General features: G+C 42.9%; 1 protein-coding gene across 1 annotated transcript in view; it reads right to left on the bottom strand.

Annotated features, from left to right (window-relative positions):
• Positions 1 to 18,923, bottom strand: part of POLD1 (DNA polymerase delta 1, catalytic subunit) — a 384,813-nt gene that overhangs the window by 163,903 nt on the left and 201,987 nt on the right. Inside the window, exon 16 of the mRNA XM_053690816.1 lies at positions 1,217 to 1,330. Coding sequence (XP_053546791.1) covers positions 1,217 to 1,330 — 114 coding nt within the window. The remainder of the gene's footprint in view (positions 1 to 1,216; positions 1,331 to 18,923) is intronic.

Genomic DNA, 18,923 nt, shown 5'->3' with positions numbered 1-18,923 from the left:
AACTGTTCCCCCAACTGAAGTTAATTGCTCTCAACAGTCCTGTGTGGAACAGCCATGGATTTTAGTTACGGTTGCTAAAATCATTTTCCTCATACAAACAGAATTCTTCATCTCTTTTCTGTTTCTGAGTAAATAGTACGTACCAGCACTATTTGAAAATAACAAACTCTTGATTGAATAATGAAAAACTACAGTTAAACACTAAAAAACTCTAAGCCATCTCCGTGGAGATGTTGCCTGTACAACGGCAAAGAGAATGACTGGGGTAGGCGGAGCCTAGGAGGGATCATGTGACCAGCTTTGCTGGGCTCTTTGCCATTTCCTGTTGGGGAAGAGAATATCCCACAAGTAAGGATGACGCCGTGGACCGGACACACCTATGTTGGAGAAATACTGGGTTTGTGTCAGCAAGTTATATGCGCCTGCATAACTGATTTGTATGTCCAGGTGTGCATGTTACTGACTGTCTTAGTGTGCATTTATTTATGTGCGAAAGTCTAGGTGTATGCATGTGTTTCCCTGTCAATGTAAATGAGTATACAAGAGTGTCTCTGACTAATTTGCCCAGTATCATGCTTTGAAATTTTGAAAAGATGGAAGGAAAGATAATGAAGAATTATGTGTTGAGGGGAGAATTAAACAACTAAATATGGAGGTCTTTGTCAAGTACATAAATACATCTAGATATGATCTGAATTGGTAGAGGAGAGAAAGAAGTCCATGGTGTGGAAATGTGAGACAGTGACAGATAGTGAGACAGTGACAGATAGTGAGACAGTCCCTGGGGTAGTGGTCTTCACGAGAGGAAGCATGAGGTGGTGGTGGAAGGAGAAAGGTCCTGAAGTTTTAGTAGTGGAAGAAGAAAGACCAAGAACAGATGTAAGAGAAAGATATAGTTTGTTGGTGGTGAACATTTAAGACTTTGTGAGAGCAGACTTTTGTTGGTATGAAAAAGATGTAAAAGACTGAGATGCTTTTGAGTTGGGTTAGAGAAGATGCATGTTAGCAACTAGAATTTGTTCAGGAGTTAAAAATTCCTTTTTTCTCTTAATAACTGGTCTCTTTCCATTATAAAAACAAACAGTATTGTGGCAACATAGCCTAACTTCTATATCTAAAGATTAATTGTAAGCAGATTACTGCATCTTTTTTTATATAACATTTAAACTCTAACTAGACAATAAAAAGTTATCTTAAGCCATCCTTTTTTTCTCACCTCTTTCGAGCAGACAAGAGATTTTCTAGGATCTCCGGTAAAAGTCCCTTCCGTACTGTAGCCTTCACAAAGCAATCTCCAGTTGGGGTTTTAATAAAGTCTTCAGGGCTAAGTCTGAACATGGTGATAATGAAACGGTATTAAAAGTAAAACAAAAAAAAACATATAAAATAAATGCCTTTTAGTCAATAAAGAAAGAATGTGTTAAAGGGACCGTCAACACCAGAATTTTTGTTGTTTAAAAAGATAGATAATCCCTTTATTACCCATTCCCCAGTTTTGCATAACCAACACGGTTATTACTCATATACTTTTTACCTCTGTGATTAACTTGTATCTAAGCATCTTCTGATAGCCCCCTGATCACGACATTTTATTTATTATCTATTGACATTTTAGCCAACTAGTGCAGTGTCTGCAACAAGCCACGGGCGTGATTACAATGCTATCTATATAGCTCACATGAACTAGCTCTCCCCTGTTGTGAAAAGCAATTAAAAAAGCATGTGATAAGAGGCAGCCTTCAAGGACTTAGAAATTAGCATTTGAGCCTACCTAGGTTTAGCTTTCAACTAAGAATACCAAGAGAACATAGCAAAAACATAATTATGCTTACCTGATAAACTTATTTCCATTGTGGAGAGAAGAGTCCACGGCTTCATTCATTACTTTTGGGAATTAAGAACCTGGCCACCAGGAGGAGGCAAAGACACCCCAGCCAAAGGCTTAAATATCTCCCCCACTCCCCTCATCCCCCAGTAATTCTGCCGAGGGAACAAGGAACATTAGGAGAAATATCAGGGTATAAATGGTGCCAGAAGAATAAAAATTAAATTTAGGTCCGCCCACCAGAGTTACAAACGGGAGCCGTGGACTCTCCTCCCCATGACGGAAATAAAATTATCAGGTAAGCATTATTTATGTTTTCCATTCTAAAGGGGAGGAGAGTCCACGGCTTCATTCATTACTTTTGGGAAACATATACCCAAGCTTAGAGGACACTGAATGAAACCGGGAGTGCAAAAGGTGGACTCTAATCCCAGGGCACCACAGCCTGTAAAACCTTTCTCCCAAAAGCAGCTTCCGCAGAAGCAAAAATGTCAAATTTGTAAAACTTTGTAAATGTGTGTAAGGAGGACCAGGTAGCCGCCTTACAAATCTGCTCCATAGAGGCTTCATTCTTGAAGGTCCAAGACGAAGCCACAGCTCTAGTTTAATGAGCCGTGATCCTCTGAGGAGGCTTATGTTCCGCTGTCTCATAGGCTAAGCGAATCAAGCTCCTCAACCAAAAAGACAAAGAAGTAGAAGAGGCCCTCTGCCACTTGCACTTCCCAGAATACACCACAAAAAGAGATGTAGAGATGTAGACTGTAATATCCTTTGTAGCTTGAAGATAGAACTTTAAGGCCACATCTAGATTATGAAGTAACCTCTCCTTAGAAGAACAAGGGTTAGGACACAAAGAAGGGACAATTTTCTGATTGATGTTACGGTTAGACACCACCTTGGGAAGAAACCCCAACCCGGTGGGAAGGACAGCCTTATCCGCATGAAAACCAGGTAAGGAGGCTCGAATTGCAAGGCAGCAAGCTCAGATACTCTGTGTGTCGATGCGATAGCCAACAAGAAGAGAACCTTCCAGGACAGAATCTTAATATCAATGGAATGCATAGGCTCAAACGAAACCCTCTGCAATACCTTAAGGACCAAGTTTAAGCTCCATGGGGGAGCAGACTGCCTAAAGACAGGCCGAAATCTAGACAGAGTCTGAAAAAAAGACAATGTCAGGAAGCTCAGCAAGTCTCCTGTGCAACAAGACTGATAATGCTGAAATCTGTCCCTTTAAGGAACAAGTGGCAAGACCCTTCTCCAAACCCTCCTGAAGAAAGAACAGAGTCCTAGATACCTTCACCTTGTGCCAAGGATATCCATGCTTCTCACACCAGGACAAGTAAGTCCTCCACACCTTATGGTAGATGTGATGAGCGACTGGTTTCCTTGCCTGAACTAGAGTGTCAATCACACTTTCAGAAAAACCTCTCTTGCCTAAGACTAAGCGTTCAATCTCCACGCAGTCAGCCTCAGAGATAAAAGATTTTGAAGTTGAAAGGGACCCTGTTCCAGCAGATCCCTGCCACAGGGTAACCTCCAAGGTGGAGAGGATGATATTCCCACCAGATCCGCAAACCACATCCTCCGCGGCCACGATGGAGCAATCAGGATGGCCGAAGCTCGCTCCTGTTTGATGCGAGCACTACACAAGGTAGAAGTGGTAACGGAAATATGTAAGCTAGGTTGAATCCCCAAGGCACCTATGAGCTCTGCCTGGGGATCCCTCAACCTCGACCCGTATCGGGGTTGCTTGCAATTGAGTCTGGATGCCATGAGATCTATCTCCGCAAACACTTCGGGGTGAAGAGACCATTCCCCCGGATGGAAGGATTGCCTGCTGAGAAAGTCCGCTTCCCAGTTGTCCACACCTGGAATGTGGATCGCTGAAAGCGAGCAGATGTGGGACTAAGCCCACTCCAAAATCTGAGACATCTCCTTCATTGCTAGGGAGCTCCTCATACCCCCCTGATGGTTGATGTAAGCCACTGAGGTAATGTTGTCAGTCTGGAATCTGATGAAGCCGAACGACCCCAGAGGAGGCCACGCCCTCAGAGCATTGTAAATTGCTCGAAGTTCCAGAATATTTATCGGAAGGAGAGACTCCTCCCGGGTCCATTTTACTTGTGCCATCCTGGCACCCCAAACAGCTCCCTATCCGGCAAGACTCGCATCCGTGGTCACAATCTCCCAGGACGGTCTCCAGAAGGATGTCCCCAGGGACAGATGCTCCGGACGGATCCATCAAGAGAGGGAGTCCCTGGTCCAAGCATCCATGGATATCCGCAGTGATAGATCTGAATGATCGCCGTTCCACTGTCTCAACATGCACAATTGAAGAGGCCTGCAGGGATGAACGACGGCGCCTGGACTAGGATGTCGTCCAAATAGGGCGTCACAGCAATGCCCCTGGATCTGGCCACTGCCAGTAGCGCCCCCTGAACCTTCGTGAAGACTCTCGGGGCGTCGCCAGACCGAAGGGAAGGGCCACAAACTGGAAGTGTTGGTCCAGAAACGCAAATCTTAAGAACTTGAAGTGGTCCCTGTGAATTGGAACATGGGGGTAAGCATCCTTCAAGAGGGGCAGTTCACCATGACAACTGACTTGAACTAGGGGAAGAATAGATCTGATTGTTTCCATTTTAAATGATGGAACAGCCAGAAACTTGTTTAAACACATTAGGTCCAGAATCGGGCAGAATGTGCCCTTCTTTGGAACCACAAAAAGATTTAAATAGTACCCTAGACCCCTTTCTGCTTGGGGTACTGGTACGATAGCACCTAGAGAGGAGAATTCCCTCACACATTCTAGAAAAACATAATTTATGTAAGAACTTACCTGATAAATTCATTTCTTTCATATTAGCAAGAGTCCATGAGCTAGTGACGTATGGGATATACATTCCTACCAGGAGGGGCAAAGTTTCCCAAACCTTAAAATGCCTATAAATACACCCCTCACCACACCCACAATTCAGTTTAACGAATAGCCAAGAAGTGGGGTGATAAGAAAAAAAGTGCGAAAGCATATAAAATAAGGAATTGGAATAATTGTGCTTTATACAAAAAAATCATAACCACCACAAAAAAGGGCGGGCCTCATGGACTCTTGCTAATATGAAAGAAATGAATTTATCAGGTAAGTTCTTACATAAATTATGTTTTCTTTCATGTAATTAGCAAGAGTCCATGAGCTAGTGACGTATGGGATAATGACTACCCAAGATGTGGATCTTTCCACACAAGAGTCACTAGAGAGGGAGGGATAAAATAAAGACAGCCAATTCCTGCTGAAAATAATCCACACCCAAAATAAAGTTTAACGAAAAACATAAGCAGAAGATTCAAACTGAAACCGCTGCCTGAAGTACTTTTCTACCAAAAACTGCTTCAGAAGAAGAAAATACAACAAAATGGTAGAATTTGGTAAAAGTATGCAAAGAGGACCAAGTTGCCGCTTTGCAAATCTGATCAACCGAAGCTTCATTCCTAAACGCCCAGGAAGTAGAAACTGACCTAGTAGAATGAGCTGTAATCCTATGAGGCGGAGTCTTACCCGACTCAACATAGGCAAGATGAAATAAAGATTTCAACCAAGATGCCAAAGAAATGGCAGAAGTTTTCTGGCCTTTCTAAAACCGGAAAAGATAACAAATAAACTAGAAGTCTTTCGGAAAGACTTAGTAGCTTCAACATAATATTTCAAAGCTCTAATAACATCCAAAGAATGCAACGATTTCTCCTTAGAATTCTTAGGATTAGGACATAATGAAGGAACCACAATGTCTCTACTAATGTTGTTGGAATTCACAACTTAGGTAAAAATTCAAAAGAAGTTCGCAACACCGCCTTATCCTGATGAAAAATCAGAAAAGGAGACTCACAAGAAAGAGCAGATAATTCAGAAACTCTTCTGGCAGAAGAGATGGCCAAAAGGAACAAAACTTTCCAAGAAAGTAATTTAATATCCAATGAATGCATAGGTTCAAATGGAGGAGCTTGAAGAGCCCCCAGAACCAAATTCAAACTCCAAGGAGGAGAAATTGACTTAATGACAGGCTTTATACGAACCAAAGCTTGTACAAAACAATGAATATCAGGAAGAATAGCAATCTTTCTGTGAAAAAGAACAGAAAGAGCAGAGATTTGACCTTTCAAGGAACTTGCGGACAAACCCTTATCTAAACCATCCTGAAGAAACTGTAATATTCTCGGTATTCTAAAAGAATGCCAAGAAAAATGATGAGAAAGACACCAAGAAATATAAGTCTTCCAGACTCTATAATATATCTCTCTGGATACAGATTTACGAGCCTGTAACATAGTATTAAACACAGAGTCAGAGAAACCTCTTTGACCAAGAATCAAGCGTTCAATCTCCATACCTTTAAATTTAAGGATTTCAGATCCTGATGGAAAAAAGGACCTTGAGACAAAAGGTCTGGTCTTAACGGAAGAGTCCACGGTTGGCAAGAGGCCATCCGGACAAGATCCGCATACCAAAACCTGTGAGGCCATGCCGGAGCTACCAGCAGAACAAACGAGCATTCCTTCAGAATCTTGGAGATTACTCTTGGAAGAAGAACTAGAGGCGGAAAGATATAGGCAGGATGATACTTCCAAGGAAGTGATAATGCATCCACTGCCTCCGCCTGAGGATCCCGGGATCTGGACAGATACCTGGGAAGTTTCTTGTTTAGATGAGAAGCCATCAGATCTATTTCTGGAAGTTCCCACATTTGAACAATCTGAAGAAATACCTCTGGGTGAAGAGACCATTCGCCCGGATGCAACGTTTGGCGACTGAGATAATCCGCTTTCCAATTGTCCATACCTGGGATATGAACCGCAGAGATTAGACAGGAGCTGGATTCCGCCCAAACCAAAATTCGAGATACTTCTTTCATAGCCAGAGGACTGTGAGTCCCTCCTTGATGATTGATGTATGCCACAGTTGTGACATTGTCTATCTGAAAACAAATGAACAACTCTCTCTTCAGAAGAGGCCAAGACTGAAGAGCTCTGAAAATTGCACGGAGTTCCAAAATATTGATCGGAAATCTCACCTCCTGAGATTCCCAAACCCCTTGTGCCGTCAGATACCCCCACACAGCTCCCCAACCTGTAAGACTTGCATCTGTTGAGATTATAGTCCAGGTCGGAAGAACAAAGAAGCCCCCTGAACTAAACGATGGTGATCTGTCCACCATGTCAGAGTGTGTCGTAAAATCGGTTTAAAGATATTAATTGAGATATCTTTGAGTAATCCCTGCACCATTGGTTCAGCATACAGAGCTGAAGAGGTCGCATGTGAAAACGAGCAAAGGAGATCGCATCTGATGCGGCAGTCCTAAGACCCAACATTTCCATGCATAAGGCTACCAAAGGGAATGATTGTGACTGAAGGTTTTGACAAGCTGATATCAATGTTAAACTTCTCTTGTCTGACAAGGACAGAGTCATAGACACTGAATTTATCTAGAAACCTAAAAAGGTTACCCTTGTCTGAGGAATCAATGAACTGATTGGTAAATTGATCCTCCAACCATGAACTTGAAGAAACAACACAAGTCGATTTGTATGAGATTCTTCGAAAATGAGAAGACTGAGCAAGTACCAAGATATCGTCCAAATAAGGAAATACCAAAACCCTATTCTCTGATTACAGAAAGAAGGGCACCGAGAACCTTTGAAAAAAATTCTTGGAACTGAGGCTAGGCCAAACGGTAGAGCCACAAAACTGGTAATGCTTGTCTAAAAAGAGAATCTCAGACACTAAAAGTGATTTGGATGAATCGGAATATGCAGATACACATCCTGTAAATCTATTGTAGACATATAATGCCCTTGCTAAACAAAAGGCAGGATAGTCCTACAGTAACCATCTTGAATGTTGGTATCCTAACATAACGATTCAATAATGATAGATCCGGAACTGGTCTGAAGGAATTGACCTTCTTTGGTACAATGAAGAGATAAAATAAAACCCCAGCCCCTGTTCCAGAACTGGAACTGGCATAAATACTCCAGCCAACTCTAGATCTGAAACACATTTCAGAAATGCTGAGCCTTTGCTGTGTTAACTGGGACACGGGAAAGAAAAGAATCTCTTAGCAGGAGGCCTTAACTTGAAGCCAATTCTGTACCTTTCTGAAACAATGTTTCTGAAACCAGAGATTAAGAACGGAATTGATCCAAATTTCTTTGAAGAAAACGTAATCTGCCCCATACCAGCTGAGCTGGAATAAGGGCCGCACCTTCATAGGTACTTAGGAGCTGGCTATAGGTTTCTATAAGGCTTGGATATATTCCAAACTGGAAATAGTTTCCAAACTGATACCGCTCCTGAGGATGAAGGATCAGGCTTTTGTTCCTTGTTGTGAGGAAAGGAACGAAAATGATTATTTACCCTGGAAAGAAAGGGAAAGCAAAGTTGACTTAGAAGACATGTCAGCATTCCAAGTTTAATCCATAAAGCTTTTCTAGCTAAAATAGCTAGAGACATATACCTGACATCAACTCTAATGATATCAAAAGATGGTATCACCAATAAAATTATTAGCATGTTATAGAATAATAATAATGCTATAAAATTATGATCTGTTACTTGTTGCGCTAAAGCTTCTAACCAAAAAGTTGAAGCTGCAGCAACATCCGCTAAAAATATAGCAGGTCTAAGAAGATTACCTGAACATAAGGAAGCTTTCTTAGAAAGGATTCAATTTTCCTATCTAAAGGATCCTTAAATTAAGTACTATCTGCCGTAGGAATAGTAGTACATTAGCAGGAGTAGAGACAGCCCCATAACCTTAGGGATTTTTGTCCCAAAAAACTCTAATCTGTCAGATGGCACAGGATATAATTTGCTTAAACGTCTAGAAGGAGTAAATAAATTACCCAAATTATTCCATTCCCTGGAAATTACTTCAGAAATAGCATCAGGGAGATAAAACACTTCTGGAATAACTACAGGAGATTTAAAAACCTTATTTAAACGTTTACATTTAGTATCAAGAGGACCAGAATCCTCTATTTCTAATGCAAATAACACTTCTTTAAGTAAAGAACGAATAAATTCCATCTTGAACAAATACAAAGATTTATCAGCATCAACCTCTGAGACAGAAACCTCTGAACCAGAAGAACCATTATCAGTATCAGAATGATGATGTTCATTTAAAAATTCATCTGAAAAAAGAGAAGTTTTAAAAGACTTTTATGTATACTAGAAGGAGAAATAACAGACATAGCCTTCTTAATGGATTTAAAAAATAAAATCTCTTATGTTATCAGGAACACTCTGAAAATTAGATGTTGACGGAACAGCAACAGGTAATGTAACAGTACTAAAGGAAATTTTATCTGCATTAATAAGTTTGACATGACATGCAATACAAATAACAGCTGGAGAAACAGATACCAAAAGTTTATAGCAGATACACTTAGCTTGGTAGCTCCAGCACTGTGCAGTGATTTTCCTGTAGTATCTTCTGACTCAGTTGCAACGTGGAACATCTTGCAATATGTAAAAGAAAAAAAACAACATATAAAGCAAAATTGATCAAATTCCTTAAATGACAGTTTCAGGAATGGGAAAAAAATGCCAGTGAACAAGCTTCTAGCAACCAGAAGCAATAAATAATGAGACTTAAATAATGTGGAGACAAAAAAGACGCCCATATTTTTTAGCGCCAAAAAAGACGCCCACATTATTTGGCGCCTAAATGCTTTTGGCGCCAAAAATGACGCCACATCCGGAACGCCGACATTTTTGACGCAAAAAACGTCAAAAAATGACGCAACTTCCGGCGACACGTATGACGCCGGAAACAGAAAAAAATTTTTGCGCCAAAAAAGTCCGCGCCAAGAATGACGCAAAAAAATGAAGCATTTTCTGCCCCCGCGAGCCTAACAGCCCACAGGGAAAAAGTCAAATTTTTTAAGGTAAGAAAAAATGATTGAAACAAATGCATTTATCCCAAATATGAAACTGACTGTCTGAAAAATAAGGAATGTTGAACATTCTGAGTCAAGGCAAATAAATGTTTGAATACATATATTTAGAACTTTATAAATAAAGTGCCCAACCATAGCTTAGAGTGTCACAGAAAATAAGATTTACTTACCCCAGGACACTCATCTACATGTTTGTAGAAAGCCAAACCAGTACTGAAACGAGAATCAGCAGAGGTAATGGTATATATAAGAGTATATCGTCGATCTGAAAAGGGAGGTAAGAGATGAATCTCTACGACCGATAACAGAGAACCTATGAAATAGACCCCGTAGAAGGAGATCACTGCATTCAAATAGGCAATACTCTCCTCACATCCCTCTGACATTCACTGCACGCTGAGAGGAAAACCGGGCTCCAACTTGCTGCGGAGCGCATATCAACGTAGAATCTAGCACAAACTTACTTCACCACCTCCATCGGAGGCAAAGTTTGTAAAACTGAATTGTGGGTGTGGTGAGGGGTGTATTTATAGGCATTTTAAGGTTTGGGAAACTTTGCCCCTCCTGGTAGGAATGTATATCCCATACGTCACTAGCTCATGGACTCTTGCTAATTACATGAAAGAAAAGGCCTCTCTCTTTCCCGGTCTTAAAGACAGGTTTGACAGGAAGAATCTGCCCCTGGGCGGATGGGACCTGAATCCTATCCTGTAACCCTGGGCGACAACCTCCAGAACCCAAGGGTCCTGAACCTCCTGCAACCAGGCTTCGGAGAAGAGAGACAATCTGCCCCCTACTTGGTCCGGAGACCGGTTCGGGGGCCGCCCCTTCACGCCAATTTTGTCTCGGCAGGCTTCTTGATCTGCTTGGACTTGTTCCAAGACTGAGCAGGCTTCCAAGTTCCCTTGGACTGATCCGCTTTCGCAGCGGGCTGCTGGCGCTGGGCCTTGTCCGCACGAAAGGGACGAAAGGTAGATCCTTTAGGCTTAGCCTCCTTATCCTGCGGAAAAAAACCTCCCTTGCCTCCCATAACCGTGGATATGATCGAATCCAATCCTGGACCCAACAATCTTTCCTTGAAAAGACAGACAATAGCCTCGCCTATCGAAGACCAATACTTGAGCTACAGAGTCCTGTGAGCGAAAACAGAGAATCCTGAAACCTTTGCGTTAAGGCGAATAATTTGCATATTGGCGTCACAAATGAAAGAATTGGCAACCCTTAAGGCCTTAATCTTATCCTGTATCTCGTTGATGGAAGTCTCCCTATCGACCATATCACACAGGGATTCACACCAATATGTTGCAGCTCCGGAAACGGCGGCTACAGCTGCTGTCGGTTGAAAAACAAACCCTGAGTGCTGAAACATCTTCCTTAACATGTTTTCCAACTTTTTGTCCATGGGCTCTTTAAATGACAAACTATCCTTGAGAGGAATAGTTGTCTGCTTTGCGAGCATGGAAATAGTACCATCCACCTTAGAGACAGTCCCCCACAGCTCGAGCTGAGAGTCCGGGACGGGGAACAGTTTTTTAAAGGAAGAAGGGGAAAAGGAAGAACCTAATCACTCACATTCATTCTTAATAATATTAGCCATCTTAACAGGAACCGGGAAGGTCTGAGGCACCACCCTGTCTTCGTATACCTTATCAAGCTTAGGAATCGAAGGTTCTTCTGGAAGCTTCGGTTCCGGAACCTCCAGAATAGCAAGCACTTGCTTCAGCAAAAAGCGCAAATTCTCTTTCCTAGACCTAAAGTCAGGCTCCTCCGCAGCTAGAGGATGAGATGACCCTGGCTCCGACCCAGAAGGAGCCTCCTCCGAAGAGTCGGAGTGAGCCTCGTCATCCTATAACGCCTCTGATATTTCCATAGGCGTAGACAACCCCTGGGCCGGGCCACCATGATACGCCCTACGCTTGCGCTTAGCAGAACATGGTAAGGCATGGATCACTTTCGATACCGCTGTTTGCAGTTGATCCAAAAGATCTGACAGCCAACGAATCTCTCCCGTAGGAGTAATAGTAATAGTTGGACCCTGGGGTGCTGCATGTGTACTCGGAGATGAAAGCAGGGAACGCACCTCACGGTCAGGGGGAACCCTTAGAGGTGGACGGTTTAGTAGTACTAGACATCCCCTTATTTTTAGATGTTGCAACTTTATCATCGAGGCATGTGGAACATAGTTGAGCAGGCTGATCTACAAAAACCTCCTCACAATAAACACAGGTATGAGACTTGGTTGAAGAGGGAGTACCCTCTAACACGTCAGAGTCCTCCATAGGTTGCACTTTTATTATGGACTAGATTAACCTAACAGGCACCTTTATACCTCCAATGGCCGGGGCACAGACCACCTCCTATCACCCGGACTACAGAAACCACTTTGTCTCCTGCGCCGCTGATCAACAGAGGAAGTGGAAACCGTCACACCCGGTCACATGGGATGCCGCGCAGTACCGCCCCTGCACTAAGGAGAAAACGCGACAAAAACAGAATTTATGCTTACCTGATAAATTACTTTCTCCAACGGTGTGTCCGGTCCACGGCGTCATCCTTACTTGTGGGATATTCTCCTCCCCAACAGGAAATGGCAAAGAGCCCAGCAAAGCTGGCCATATAGTCCCTCCCAGGCTCCGCCTACCCCAGTCATTCGACCGACGGACAGGAGGAAATATATATAGGAGAAACCATATGGTAACGTGGTGACTGTAGTTAGAGAAAATAATTCCTCAGACCTGATTAAAAAACCAGGGCGGGCCGTGGACCGGACACACCGTTGGAGAAAGTAATTTATCAGGTAAGCATAAATTCTGTTTTCTCCAACATAGGTGTGTCCGGTCCACGGCGTCATCCTTACTTGTGGGAACCAATACCAAAGCTTTAGGACACGGATGAAGGGAGGGAGCAAATCAGGTCACCTAAACGGAAGGCACCACGGCTTGCAAAACCTTTCTCCCAAAAATAGCCTCCGAAGAAGCAAAAGTATAAAATTTGTAAAATTTGGCCAAAGAGTGCAGTGAAGACCAAGTCGCTGCCTTACATATCTGGTCAACAGGAGCCTCGTTCTTGAAGGCCCATGTGGAAGCCACAGCCCTAGTGGAGTGAGCTGTGATACTTTCAGGAGGCTGCCGTCCGGCAGTCTCAAAAGCCAATCTGATAATGCTTTTAAGCCAAAAGGAAAGAGAGGTAGAAGTTGCTTTTATACCTCTCCTTTTACCAGAATAAACAACAAACAAGGAAGATGTTTGTCTGAAATCTTTTGTAGCCTCTAAATAGAATTTTAGAGCACGGACTACGTCCAAATTGTGTAACAAACGTTCCTTCTTTGAAACTGGATTCGGTCATAAAGAAGGTACAACTATCTCCTGGTTAATATTTTTGTTGGAAACAACCTTCGGAAGAAAACCAGGCTCAGTACGCAAAACCACCTTATCTGCATGGACCAGATAGGGCGGAGAACACTGCAGAGCAGATAACTCAGAAACTCTTCTAGCAGAAGAAATTGCAACCAAAAACAAAACTTTCCACGATAATAACTTAATATCTACGGAATGTAAGGGTTCAAACGGAACCCCTTGAAGAACTGAAAGAACTAGATTAAGACTCCAGGGAGGAGTCAAAGGTCTGTAAACAGGCTTGATTCTAACCAGAGCCTGAACAAACGCTTAAACGTCTGGCACAGCTGCCAGCCTTTTGTGAAGTAAAACAGATAAAGCAGAGATCTGTCCCTTCAGAGAACTTGCAGAAAATCCTTTCTCCAAACCTTCTTGTAGAAAGGAAAGAATCTTAGGAATTTTTATCTTGTTCCATGGGAATCCTTTAGATTCACACCAACAGATATATATTTTCCATATTTTATGGTAAATTTTTCTAGTTACAGGCTTTCTAGCCTGAATAAGAGTATCTATTACAGAATCTGAAAACCCACGCTTTGAAAGAATCAAGCGTTCAATCTCCAAGCAGTCAGTTGGAGGGAAACCAGATTCGGATGTACGAATGGACCCTGAACAAGAAGGTCCTGTCTCAAAGGTAGCTTCCATGGTGGAGCCGATGACATATTCACCAGGTCTTCATACCAAGTCCTGCGTGGCCACGCAGGAACTATCAAGATCACCGAAGCCCTCTCCTGATTGATCCTGGCTACCAGCCTGGGAATGAGAGGAAACGGTGGGAATACATAAGCTAGGTTGAAGATCCAAGGTGCTACTATTGTATCCACTAGAGTCGCCTTGGGATCCCTGGATTTGGACCCGTAACAAGGGACCTTGACGAGAGGCCATCAGATCCATGTCTGGAATGCCCCATAATTGAGATATTTGGGCAAAGATTTCCGGATGGAGTTCCCACTCCCCCGGATGCTCCTCCATCACCAGGGAACTCCTTGTTCCCCCCTGATGGTTGATATATGCAACAGTCGTCATGTTGTCTGATTGACACCTTATGAATTTGGCCTTTGCTAGTCGAGGCCAAGCCTTGAGAGCATTGAATATCGCTCTCAGTTCCAGAACGTTTATCGGGAGAAGAGAGTCTTCCCGAGACCATAGACCCTGAGCTTTCAGGGGTTCCCAGACCGCGCCCCAGCCCACCAGACTGGCGTCGGTCGTGACAATGACCCACTCTGGTCTGCGGAAGCTCATTCCCTGTGACAGGTTGTCCAGGGTCAGCCACCAACGGAGTGAATCTCTGGTCCTATGATCTACTTGGATCGTCGGAGACAAGTCTGTATAATCCCCATTCCACTGTCTGAGCATGCACAGTTGTAATGGTCTTAGATGAATTCGTGCAAAAGGAACTATGTCCATTGCCGCAACCATCAAACCTATTACTTCCATGCACTGCACTATGGAAGGAAGATGAACAGAATAAAGTACCTGACAAGAGCTTAGAAGTTTGATTTTCTGGCCTCTGTCAGAAAAATCTTCATTTCTAAGGAAACTATATTGTTCCCAAGAAGGGAACTCTTGTTGACGGGAACAGAGAACTCTTTCCTATGTTCACTTTCCACCTGTGAGATCTGAGAAAGGCTAGGACAATGTCCGTATGAGCCCTTGCTTTAGACAGAGACGACACTTGAATCAGGATGTCGTCCAAGTAAGGTACTACTGCAATGCCCCTTGGTCTTAGCACCGCTAGAAGGGACCCTAGTACCCTTGTGAAGATCCTTGGAGCAGTGGCTAATCCGAATGGAAGTGCCACAAACTGGTAATGCTTGTCCAGAAAGGCGAACCTTAGGAACCGAAGATGTTCCTTGTGGATAGGAATATGTAGGTACGCATCCTTTAAATCCACCGTGGTCATGAATTGACCTTCCTGGATGGTAGGAAGGATCGTTCGAATGGTTTCCATTTTGAACGATGAAACCCTTAGAAACTTGTTTAGAATCTTGAGATCTAAAATTGGTCTGAATGTTCCCTCTTTTTTGGGAACTATGAACAGGTTGGAGTAAAAACCCCATCCCTTGTTCTCCTAATGGAACAGGATGAATCACTCCCATTCTTGACAGGTCTTCTACACAATGTAAGAATGCCTGTCCTTTTATTTGGTTTGAAGATAATTGAGACCTGTGGAACCTTCCCCTTGGGGGTAGTTCCCTGAATTCCAGGAGATAACCTTGAGAAACTATTTCTAGCGCCCAAGGATCCTGAATATCTCTTGCCCAAGCCTGAGCAAAGAGAGAAAGTCCGCCCCCCACCAGATCCGGTCCCGGATCGGGGGCCAACACTTCATGCTGTTTTGGTAGCAGTGGCAGGTTTCTTGGCCTGCTTACCCTTGTTCCAGCCTTGCATCGGTCTCCAGGCTGGCTTGGTTTAAGAAGTATTACCCTCTTACTTAGAGGATGTAGAATTTGAGGCTGGTCCGTTTCTGCGAAAGGGACGAAAATTTGGCTTATTTTTAGCCTTAAAAGACCTATCCTGAGGAAGGGCGTGGCCCTTTCCCCCAGTGATGTCTGAAATAATCTCTTTCAAGTCAGGGCCAAACAGTGTTTTACCCTTGAAAGAGATGTTAAGCAATTTGGTCTTGGAGGACACATCCGCTGACCAAGACTTTAGCCAAAGCGCTCTGCGCGCCATGATAGCAAACCCTGAATTATTCGCCGCTAATCTAGCTAATTGCAAAGCGGCATCTAAAATAAAAGAGTTAGCCAAATTAAGTGCTTGAACTCTGTCCATAACCTCCTCATACGAAGATTCTTTATTGAGCGACTTTTCTAGTTCTTCGAACCAGAAACACGCAGCTGTAGTGACAGGAACAATGCATGAAATTGGTTGTAGAAGGTAACCTTGCTGAACAAACATCTTTTTAAGCAAACCCTCTAACTTTTTATCCATAGGATCTTGAAAACACAACTATCTTCTATAGGAATAGTAGTGCGTTTGTTTAGAGTAGAAACCGCCCCCTCGACCTTGGGGACTGTCTGCCATAAGTCCTTTCTGGGGTCGACTATAGGAAATAATTTCTTAAATATAGGGGGAGGAACAAAAGGTATGCCGGGCCTTTCCCACTCCTTATTTACTATGTCCGCCACCCGCTTGGGTATAGGAAAAGCATCAGGGGACACCGGAACCTCTAGGATGTCCATCTTACATAATTTCTTTGGAATGACCAAATTGTCACAATCATCCAGAGTAGATAATACCTCCTTAAGTAGTGCGTGGAGATGTTCTAATTTAAATTTAAATGTTACAACATCAGGTTCAGCTTGTTGAGAAATTTTCCCTGAATCTGAAATTTCTCCCTCAGACAAAACCTCCCTCCTGGCCCCTTCAGATTGGTGTGAGGGCATGTCAGAACAGTTATCATCAGCGTCCTCTTGCTCTTCAGTGTTTAAAACAGAGCAATCGCGCTTTCTCTGATAAGTAGGCATTTTGGATAAAATGTTTGCAATAGAATTATCCATTACAGCCGTTAATTGTTGCATGGTAATAAGAATTGGCGCACTAGATGTACTAGGGGCCTCTTGTGTGGGCAAAACTGGTGTAGACACAGAAGGGGGTGATGCAGTACCATGCTTACTCCCCTCATTTGAGGAATCATCATGGGCAATATCATTATCTGTGGCATCATTGTCCCTACTTTGTTTGGACACTATGACACAATTATCACATATATATATAAATGGGGAGAAACCTTGGCTTTCATACCTATAGAACATCGTTATCTGATGGTTCAGACATGTTAAACAGGCTTAAACTTGTCAACAAAGCACAAAAAACGTTTTACAATAAAACCGTTACTGTCACTTTAAATTTTAAACTGGACACACTTTATTACTGAATATGTGAAAAAGTATGAAGGAATTGTTCAAAATTCACCAAAATTTCACCACAGTGTCTTAAAGCCTTAAAAGTATTGCACACCAAATTTGAAAGCTTTAACCCTTAAAATAACGGAACCGGAGCCGTTTTTACATTTAACCCCTATACAGTCCCAGGTATCTGCTTTGCTGAGACCCAACCAAGCCCAGAGGGGAATATGATACCAAATGACGCCTTCAATAAGCTTTTTCAGTGGTTCTTAGCTCCTCACACATGCATCTGCATGCCTTGCTTTCCAAAAACAACTGTGCATTAGTGGCGCGAAAATGAGGCTCTGCCTATGACTAGAAAAGGCCCCCAGTGAAAAAGGTGTCCAATACAGTGCCTGCCGTTTTTTTAAAACAATCCCCAAGATTATAATAACTATTAATAGTTATAATCTGCCAAATATGCTTAGTAAAGTAATCGTTTTAGCCCAGAAAAATGTCTACCAGTTTTTTAAGCCCTAATGAAGCCCTTTATTCTTATACTAAACTAAGAAAATGGCTTACCGGTTCCCATAGGGAAAATGACAGCTTCCAGCATTACCAAGTCTTGTTAGAAATGTGTCATACCTCAAGCAGCAAAAGTCTGCTCACTGTTTCCCCCAACTGAAGTTAATTCATCTCAACAGTCCTGTGTGGAAACAGCCATCGATTTTAGTAACGGTTGCTAAAATCATTTTCCTCTTACAAACAGAAATCTTCATCTCTTTTCTGTTTCAGAGTAAATAGTACATACCAGCACTATTTTAAAATAACAAACTCTTGATTGAAGAATAAAACTACATTTAAACACCAAAAAAACTCTTAGCCATCTCCGTGGAGATGTTGCCTGTGCAACGGCAAAGAGAATGACTGGGGTAGGCGGAGCCTGGGAGGGACTATATGGCCAGCTTTGCTGGGCTCTTTGCCATTTCCTGTTGGGGAGGAGAATATCCCACAAGTAAGGATGACGCCGTGGACCGGACACACCTATGTTGGAGAAAACAGCCGCGCAAATACTCCCGGAAGTCAACCTGAAAGTTCCGCCATTGCCAGAGCCTCATCTCGCACATAACGCAGCAATAACGCAATAAACAATATTATGTATCCCCCCCCCCGTTCAATAATCCCCTTACGAGGAATATTAACCCTTGATTCCATAAGATAAAAGGCGCCACACTGTGACCCTGTCTTCTGTGTTATCATTATGTATAAAAAAAAATTAAACAATCTTTCCAGAATCTATGCCATGGACCAGGAACACGGCCCTTCAAGTGTGACAGGTGGAAGCATTGCTCCTGACATGGACTTGAGTGCAGAAAGCAGGCAGCGAAACTCGTCAATGCTGATTGCTTGTGGAGCGGTTAATATGAGTCGGGATGGTTTCGCAGAAAGACTCTCCCTGCATCTCCAGACTCTAACTTTCACCCAGACTCTCACTGAGAGGCTGACAGGGCTACTTAAAACTCCAGTCCCATTCCGAAGAGTACCACCCTCTGTAAGAGACTACTCCGAATCTTCGGCACTTCTCTGCCATCCTACTGTGACGAAAGGCAAAGAATGACTGGGGGATGAGGGGAGTGGGGGAACTATTTAAGCCTTTGGCTGGGGTGTCTTTGCCTCCTCCTGGTGGCCAGGTTCTTAATTCCCAAAAGTAATGAATGAAGCCGTGGACTCTCCTCCCCTTTAGCTGGAAATTGGTGATAAAAGTAAATTGGAAAGTTGTTTAACTACTGTTGCCCTATTTGAAACATGAAAGTTTTTTTTGGACTTAAATAAATTATTCTTATTCTATTAATATTACATGCTTTGAATCAATGCTGAAGTTTCATCTGGATTAGGTATTATGTTAAAGACATACAA

The sequence above is a fragment of the Bombina bombina genome, chromosome 8 (genome assembly GCF_027579735.1).
Source record: "Bombina bombina isolate aBomBom1 chromosome 8, aBomBom1.pri, whole genome shotgun sequence".
NCBI lineage: Eukaryota > Metazoa > Chordata > Amphibia > Anura > Bombinatoridae > Bombina > Bombina bombina.
This window is presented reverse-complemented; position numbering and strand designations above follow the sequence as displayed.